The following is an 8,724-nucleotide window of genomic DNA, read 5'->3' as shown; positions in this document are numbered from 1 at the left end:
CAGGGAAGTTCCTCTAGAACTCAGGGTAGTTTTGAATGTTCTTTTAGATTGTGTTAGGGGTGGGAAGGTTGTGTTTGCTGACACTAGTAGCCAGGGGTTTTCAGTGTCGGAAGCCGAAAAACCGAAGGCAGAGGGACAGCTTGCCAGGGTCCTCTGTCCATGCGATTTCCCAGACAATACTGGAGTGGGTTGCCATTCCCTTCTCCAGGGATCGAACCTATGTCTCCTGCATTGGCAGGCGGATTCTTTACCACTGAGCCACCAAAGAAGCCCGAAGCCACAACTGCTACTTGAAATTCGCTTGGCTGAAGGTCCCATCCCTCAATTAGTGGCCCCTCCCCGCCTTCGCCCCACCCAATCCTGTCTTTGCATCTTCCCTCCCTCTGTCTGCCCCACCCTCTCGCCGCTTCGCCAAGGCTGGCCTGTGGTCGCGCCCCCTCGTTCCGCCCCGCCTTCACTTCGCTTCGTGCCCCGTCCACTGGCACCTCCCCTTCCGGCCTGCGCTGCGCCTGCGCCCGCTGTGTTCTGTTGTGGATCTCTGGGTAAAGTTGTTGGCTCTCCAGTTCGTGCAGAATTTTTCCACTTCTATCATGTGGAGCGGACGGCGGGGCCTCCTCAGGTCGTCAGGCTGCGGAGTGGAGGAGCTACGGTGCCGCCGGCGGGAGCGGGAGGCAGGTGCGGGTGGGCGAGGGAACACGGGAGGATGGGGTTATGGCGGTCGGGGATGGGGCAACGGGACGAGCCCCTGGGTTGTGGGTTCTCCTCCCATGCTCAGCCGGCTCCTTTCCCATCAGCACTGCGGAAGGCGCGGAGGGAGCAGCAGCTGGTCAGCAAGAGGCTGCTGAGAGACGAAGCTACGGAGGAAGCCGAAGGGGGATGTGTGGTCGTGATCCTCGGAGAAGCCGAGGTGAGCGGTCAGGATGCGTGATGACTGTCACACCCACTAGGCGGCAAATTCCTTCTGTCGTACTCGAGGGTTGTCTCCAAACCTGAACGCGGACCCTTCAACATCTCTATCCGTCTAGTGCTCAGTCGCTTCAGTCTTGTCCGACTTTTTGTGACTCCTATGTACTGTAACCCGCCAGGCTCCTCTCTCCATGGGATTCTCCCGGCAAGAATACTAGAGTGGGTTGCCATTTGCTTGTCCATCCGTCTAGTGGGCCAAGCCAGAAACCAGGAAATCATTCTTGACAACTCTCTTCCTTACCCCCACACCAATACATCATCAAGTCCTCCCCTCCCCCTCCTTTTTTTGCCTCCTAAGTCTTTACATGGCGTTGCCGTCAAAATTGACAGTACCCTCTTCTCTGCATACTTAACAGAAGCCTTTTAACAGGTCATCTACTGAAATTTTGCCTCTCTCAGATTCATTCTTTGGGAGGGGGTTTCAGGATGGGAGACACCTGTACACCCGTGGCTGATTCATGTTGATGTATGGCGAAAACCACCACAATATTGTAAAGTGATTACCCTCCTATTAATTAAAAAAAATTCATTCTTTACGCATCAGGCAGATGCGTCCAAAATCCTTCCTGTGATCTACACACTCTAGCATAGAATAACCTCTGCCATTTGTAATCCTATCAGTTTACTTATTTCAGCCACATTGTCCTCTTTTCAGTTCTTGGAACACTATACCAGCCCCGTTATTCTCTTAAGGCCTTTGCATTTGCTGCATCTAAAGTAGGTCTGCAGAATGTAATGTTAATAATTTTCTTGTTTGTTACCTTTTTTCTAACTAGACTTTATCTTATTTGTCATCATTGAAAATTCAGATGCCTATATAGTATCTGGTGTATAGTAGATGCTCAGCATTTATGGAATAAGTGAACAAAAGAACTTATTTCAGGTCATTTATTCATGTAGTAAGCATCAGGCATACCCTATGTTTATGTGTATAGTTTATGATGAACTTATACCTAGGTTACGTCATTTATTCATTGTGTGTCTATTTTGTACCAAGACACCTATGTTGGGTACTCAGGTACACAAAAAAGAAAAGAGTCCCTTTCCTTGACATGTTCCCAACCCATTAAAGGAGACAGATGAGCTCCTACCTGTGGTGAAGGAAACATGAGGCACAGTAGAAACAACTGAGTCTTTCAAAGGATACCAGAAAGAACTAACTTCCCAGAGGCAGTGAGAAGAGAAATCTGAAGGAAGTGGAGGACCTGTGGATGGTATCCCAGGCAGAAGGGATGGATATTGCAAAAGCTTGGAAACATTAAAAAACACAAGTCTGCTGCTGCTACGGCTAAGTCGCTTCAGTCATGTCCGACTCTGTGCGACCCCATAGATGGAAGCCCACCAGGCTCCCCCGTCCCTGGGATTCTCCAGGCAAGAACACTGGAGTGGGTTGCCATTTCCTTCTCCAGTGCATGAAAGTGAAAAATGAAAGGGAAGTCGCTCAGTCGTGTCCGACTCGTAGCGACCCCATGGACTGCAGCCAACCAGGCTCCCCTGGAGTGGGGTGCCATTGCCTTCTCTGAAAACACAAGTCATGTTACGATAAATGTTGTTGCAGTGTCAGTTGTATGGGGACAATGGCTGGAGGGGTAGGTTATGCCAGGTTGATAGGTTTAAATGTTATTGAAATAACCCAGTAAAACACCGAAGTAGATGTTACTACCATTTTTCAGGTGAGACACTGGGTTTAGTCCCCTGTAGATTAAGTGGCAGGGCTGGTATTAAATACAGTTTTGATTCCCTCTTCTGTCCACTCTACTGCAGGGTTGGCATTTATTAGCCATAATAATGTGAATGACAAGTTCTAGGGATCGTGCCATATTGGAGGGCTCACAGGTGAAGTAGAGCAGAACTCATGCCTTGCTATCTGGGATCGATGTGTTGCCATGTCTCATTTCCCTGCCCTGTTCTGCAGATCCAGGAGTTCCTGCGGTTGGCCCAGCGGGGCACAGAGGAAAAGGAGAGGGAGAGGGCTCTGGTCAGCCTTCGTCGAGGCTTGCAGCACCCTGAGACACAACAGACCTTCATCAGGTCAGTGTGGATGATGTGAGTGGGTGGCTGGGGCTCTGGCGGATGGACAGGGGTGCGGAGAGAATGGGCTGCTAGCTGAGAAGGACTCTGGTGCTCACTCATGTAGGCTGGAGGGCAGCATTCGGACCCTGGTTGGGCTCCTGACCAGCAACCAGGCCCTGCTGCAGCTTGAGGCGGCTCGGTGCCTTCATGAGCTCTCTCACTCTGAGCAGTCTGCGGTGGCTGAGGCCTGCCTGCCAGCCACTTCCTACCTTCTCACCTACCTTTCCGGTCACAGCTCAGACTTTATAGTAAGCCCTGTTCTGTCCTACCTTGTTGTTGGGTTGGATTTAAAAATTGTGCTTTTGGGTCCATTTTGAGCTGGCAGGTAGGTTAAAGAGGAAAACCTGGTTCCCTGACAGCCACAGCCATACATGCACCATCACCTGCCACTCCCCTGTGCCCAGATTCTCAAGGACTGGGATGCTTCATCTTTCCCATTCCCACCCCAGCCCCCACCCATGCCCCGCCACCCCATCCACCCCCGGCCTGAGATCCTGAGGGAGGCCAAGTCCAGTGCTTTTGTTGTTCTGCTCTCAGGAGCTCTGTCTGTATACCCTGGGTAACCTGATTGTGGAGAGTGAGGCTGTGAGAAGGCAGCTTCTGCCTCAAGGCATTGTTCCAGCCTTGGCTGCCTGCATCCAGGTGAGTGTCCACCTTTCTTCCTCCTGGAGTACCCATCTCCTTACACGCCCCACCTGCTTTGGTTAGGCAGCTCCAGCCTCTTCTCTGTGCTAAGGGATTGAAAGTCTTAGGAAATCTTATGGCCTAGGTTCCAGAGTCAGATCCCTACTCTGCTTCTAGTCTCCCCATCTGACTGTGCTGGAAGCCCTTGGATATGCCTTGTCCCAGCTTCTGCAGGCTAAGGAAGCTCCAGAGAAGATCATCCCGTAAGTAAAACTCATGTGTAGGCCAAGTGTGACCTACTCGGTAGTGTAGCCCCTGGATGCCTGACTGAGTCTTGTTTCCAACGCATTGGACATTTCAACCCCATGCGCCTGACTGGGAAGAGTTTTGGGTTTTGGGCACTTTTCCCACCAGCTCTTCGGGTTTGGGAACAGTGATTAACATCTTGCCTTCCATGGTTCCTACTCAACGCTCTGCTTCTACTGACAGCTTGGTCCTGGGCTCTACTCTCCCCCAGCACATACTGCAACTGTTACAGCCTGGCCCAAAGCTGAACCTTGGGGTAGCTGTGGAGTTTGCCTGGTGCCTTCACTACATCATCTGCAGGTAATAGGGTAACTGGGAAAGTGCCACAGACTTCCCCTGGGGCTTCCTTCCATGACACTCAGGCTTTAGTTTCTGGAATTGTGGGGATGAGTCTCTTCTCTGGTCCTCTCTTCTTGGAGCCCAGGGAACACACAGACCTAGGCTGTTTGCCAGCTTAAGGTAGGACTGACTGAGTAGTGACTGCTTGCTTCCTGTTGCCCAGCCAGGTCAACAATGCCCTGCTCATCACCCAGGGGGCTCTAACCACCCTGGGGCTGCTGCTGTTGGACTTGGCTGCAGCTGTCCAGAGAACTGAGGATGCAGGACTGGAGCTGGTATGCGGACAGGTCAATATCTGGGTGACCTTCTGATTCAGGTCCAGCTCGTGTGCAGGTTGCCCCTTCCTCTTTAAACCTGAATCCCTACTTGTCTTTACAGCTGGTATGCCCTGTTGTTCGGTGTCTAAGCAACTTGCTGACAGAGGCAGCAGCAGAGACTGTGGGAGGGCCAATGCAACTCCGAGATGAGCGTGTTCTGGCAGCCTTATTTATCCTTCTGCAGTTCTTTCTCCACAAACAGCCTAGCCTGCTTCCTGAGGGCCTCTGGCTCCTTAACAACCTCACTGGTAAGCACCACGATCTGCCTTGGCCTGGACCTTTAGCTCCTAGGAATATTTCCTCTTGGTCTGAGCTGAGGTGGGTAGGATTGGGAGTGGGTTGGTTTCATGCCTGAGTTGGAGGAACTTCACTCTGACATTTTCCCTTTTAGCAAACAGTCCTAGTTTCTGTACCTCCTTGATCTCCCTGGATCTGATTGAGCCCCTCTTGCACTTGCTGTCAGTGTCTAATGTGGTGAGCGTATTGGTAGGTATTTGGGTCCCTTGAGTCCAAGATATGGTGGCCTAAGTGTAAAACAGTGGGAGCAGACCTGAGCCCTCAGAAGTACCCTGAGCTGAGAGCTGGCAGGTGGTGTGGTATGGATTCCTTCAGGGCCAGACCATCAGTCACAGAGCAGTCTAGGTATGAGTTCCTAAACTATAGTTTACTAGTTATTAACCTTTGGCATGTCAGCTAACCACCTTAAGCTTCAGTTTCATTTATAATTGGGAATAGTAATCCTACCAGAGGGTGCCTGAAGGGATTACAGAATATGCATATTAAGAGTGCTTGGCATGGTGACTGGGCATGTGGTCAGCACTCCATTCCAGCTTTGGGTTTCATTGTGGGTACTGTGTACATGTTTCTGTCTGCAGGTGCTCACAGTTCTGTGCAACGTTGCAGAGAAAGGTCCCGCTTACTGTCAGCATCTATGGCCAGGGCTCCTGCTCCCCACCTTGCTGGACACGCTGGCCCTCTCTGACACTGAAGTAGTAGGCCAGAGTTTGGAGCTGCTGCAGCTGCTGTTCCTCTATCAGCCAGGGGTGGGTTTCTGGCCTTAGTCCCCAGTCCCCCTGTTCCACCATGGCCCCCTTCCTTACAGTCTTTAGTCATTTCTCTGGGCCTGGCTAGCCTATGTGGGCTCCAGGTTCAATCAAACTTCTTGTTGGGAATGCACTCTTCCAAGAAGAGGTGGGCTAACTCAAGGCTGTGGTGTTTGTGTGCTGCAGCTCAGGGACCCAGTGTTGAATCTCTTTCTTCCCTGCTCTTAGGCTGCCCAGGCCTTCTTGCAGCAGTCAGGGCTGCAGGCCTTACAAAGGCATGAGGAGGTGGCACAGCTCCAGGATCGCGTGCATGCTCTCCAGCAGACAGCTCTTCATGGGTGACTTGACTTCTGAAAGTCATGTACTCCACTCCTTATCTCCCATACTCCCCAGTGTCCTGGCCCATAGAGCCCCTTTGGGGGGTTAGAACCATAAGGGTATCATGCCTTCAGCTCCTACACCTAAGCCTAAGCCAGGACCTCTGGATCCCAGCTCCTCCCCTTTCACCCAGCACTGTCCAGGCAAGAGGACCAGATGGAACTCAGTGTGGTGTACTTAATATAGGTCCCTGGAGCCTCCTTTTTTCTTGTTCTTTCCCTTTTTTTGATTCAGTGACTCATGGCTTTTGATGGGACAGAATAAAATAAGTTTTATTTTTATATTCAACTGCTTTCCCTCAGATGGTTGCACAATAATGGGTAGTTGGTGGGATGCGAATCAGATCATTTTTAGACAGCATTTTCAGCACAATCTTTATACAGAACAAAATACATTTCTCCACATTGTTCTCAGTCCAGCAGAGCCCAGACTCTGGGGCTGTTGTTTTTAATCCTCAGTGGAGACTTCAGGCTTTGCTACTTAGCACGTTCTCCAGGGCTCTAGTTACCTGATCAGCACTGAAATTGTTCAGAGAGACATTCTTCTCTTGGCCAAATGCTGAGGAGACAGGAGGATTATTCATTATTCACTCTGCACTGTACAGGCTACCAAAGTAGTCTTCTACTTACACTCTTGGTAGGATAGGAAGGGTAGTAAAGAGATACGACCAAAATATATTTGACATGCCTCGAATTTATCCAGTGGGTCTCTAACATATCTTGGAAGCCCAGGTCTAAGTAGAATTTTGGCTCATTCTGGGTGGTCATAATGGGAAGGAAAGTGTTTCAGGGAGGTTTTAAGGGGCATGGTAGCACTGAGTATTAATCATTGTGAACAGAGTATTACATGGGCCTGCCTCTTAACTGTGCCCTTTTAATGGATCCTGTAGTTCATAAACTAATTTGTGTGTCCATCTCCTCTAGTCTACTAGCTTTCAGAAGGAAAATTTTTTTTCCTGCAAACAACTTTTAGTGCATGGCATTCTGCAGTTAGCTGCACTGTTAAAATCAATCTGCCCTGGGTGTGACTCCCTGCCTTCCTCCAGACATTCCTAGGGCAAAGTGTAATTAAAAGCTGTGATTAAAAATACCATTATTCAGTGAGTGAAAGTGAAGTCGCTCAATCGTGTCTGACTCTTTGCGACCCCATGGACTGTAGCCTGGCAGGCTCCTCCGTCCATGAAATTTTCCAGGCAAGAATACTGGGGTGGGTTGCCATTTCCTTCTCCAGGGGATCTGCCCAACCCAGGGATCGAACTTGGGTCTCTCACATTGCAGGCAGACTCTTTACCATCTGAGCCACCAGGGAAGCCCAATTATTCAGTAAGTATGAATATTTATTGTGTCTCTATGTTCAGGCAACATGACGGTAGTTTTCAAATTGTGGTAAAATGACACAGTATGTTAATAAATGCTTGGTAAAATGAAATAGGGTAAAGAGGCAATGTTACATAACTGGTCAGGAAATGCCTTTTTGAGGAGGTGATATTGAAGTTCAGATCTACAAGATTACCTGAATTGTAACCTGAAGAGCCAGCTACTGAAGTCTGGCAGAAGTGCAGTCTAGGATTGGGGAACAAATGTAAAAGCTCAACCGTGTTATGCATCTTAGCTGAATAACGTTAGGCATGTTCCATACAATTGTTTGTTCATTGTTCTAATCTCTAAAAGATGAGAAAAAGGAATCCACCCCTCATATACTTAAGGTTCAAGAGATTTGGACAGGAAAGCACTCAACATAGGCAAAACCAATACAATATTGTAAAGTAATTAGCCCCCAATTAAATAAATTTATATTAAAAAACAACAACAACACAGGACCTAGCAGTAAATGGTCAACACAGCATTATTTTAGGGTTTACTATTGCGATTCCCATATGCCACCTGGACCCGCACTGACCATAGATAATTTAAAAGGACCTACGTTGGGGGGCTGGACCAGCATCTCTTCTCCCCTAACTGAAGCCTGTTCTGAACCACAAAAACGATTCCTATGCAGGGCAGGGCCCGCCTCCACATGTTACTTGGATACAAACACTCTGTAACTCTGCGAGTGTATATTTCCTTATTTGCATCAAGATCAACAGCAAAGATGAAGTCTGAGTCCCAGTCCCTGTATAGGTTTCTGTGTGACCTTGGGCGGCTCTTTCTCTTTTGGAGCCTTTGTTCCCCCACCGGGGTCTCTGGTTCCCTGCGTCCCGCGCTCACCGTAGCGGGCCCAGAGCTTGGGCTGCACATCCGAGCACTCGCGGATTAGGATGGGCAGGTCGGGATTCGCTTTCTTCAGCTCCACATAGCGTTTCTCAATGAAGTCCCTGCGGGGCAGGAGAGAGAACCGCGCGTGCGGTGTGGGCACGGGCCTCTCCAAACACCCGGGAGGTCGAGGTCATGACCCTGGCGCCCCGAACCCCACCCGCCTCACTGGGCCGCGCCTCACCTGACGCCCTGGCTGCCGGGCGAGCGCTGGCACAAATGGATACGAATTTCACGAAGACCCAATTTGCCTCGGACCCCACGAATCGCTGCAGCCGCCGCCATCTCGGCTAGTACTCAATCATCCGCCCTAGACCTTCCGGCCAAGTAATCCTATCAAATCAGCTTCGGACGCTCCAGCCCCGTGATAGGTTGGCGTATACAAGGGGCGGGGCCATGCTTAGCCAATGCCATAAAAGCATTGCC

The 8,724-nt window shown here is 50.0% G+C and overlaps 2 protein-coding genes across 6 annotated transcripts; one reads left to right on the top strand and one right to left on the bottom strand.

Moving 5' to 3' along the window:
* Positions 1-495: 495 nt before the first annotated feature.
* On the top strand, positions 496-6,334 carry TMCO6 (transmembrane and coiled-coil domains 6). 5 transcript variants are annotated; one of them, XM_027546251.1, is made up of 12 exons: positions 496-675; positions 795-907; positions 2,882-2,997; positions 3,104-3,287; positions 3,577-3,681; positions 3,841-3,926; positions 4,153-4,269; positions 4,472-4,595; positions 4,687-4,873; positions 5,017-5,111; positions 5,501-5,668; positions 5,897-6,329. In XM_027546251.1, the coding sequence occupies exons 1-12, from the start codon at positions 591-593 to the stop codon at positions 6,008-6,010; spliced, it is 1,494 nt and encodes a 497-aa protein (XP_027402052.1). In that variant the 5' UTR covers positions 496-590; the 3' UTR covers positions 6,011-6,329. The 5 variants fall into 5 exon arrangements, 3 of the variants coding, with proteins under 3 accessions (XP_027402052.1, XP_027402053.1, XP_027402055.1); XM_027546252.1 differs by having other exon boundaries at positions 506-675; positions 4,472-4,583; positions 5,897-6,334; XR_003511802.1 differs by lacking the exon at positions 3,104-3,287 and having other exon boundaries at positions 503-675; positions 4,476-4,583.
* Positions 6,292-8,626, bottom strand: NDUFA2 (NADH:ubiquinone oxidoreductase subunit A2). The gene is made up of 3 exons (XM_027546257.1): positions 8,483-8,626; positions 8,254-8,360; positions 6,292-6,604 (listed from the first exon to the last, which is right to left on the bottom strand). The coding sequence occupies exons 1-3, from the start codon at positions 8,581-8,583 to the stop codon at positions 6,513-6,515; spliced, it is 300 nt and encodes a 99-aa protein (XP_027402058.1). The 5' UTR covers positions 8,584-8,626; the 3' UTR covers positions 6,292-6,512.
* Positions 8,627-8,724: the final 98 nt, after the last annotated feature.

The sequence above is a fragment of the Bos indicus x Bos taurus genome, chromosome 7 (genome assembly GCF_003369695.1).
Source record: "Bos indicus x Bos taurus breed Angus x Brahman F1 hybrid chromosome 7, Bos_hybrid_MaternalHap_v2.0, whole genome shotgun sequence".
Lineage (NCBI taxonomy): Eukaryota > Metazoa > Chordata > Mammalia > Artiodactyla > Bovidae > Bos > Bos indicus x Bos taurus.
Note: the sequence above shows the minus strand (reverse complement) of the source record. Positions and strands in the feature narration are given on the sequence as shown.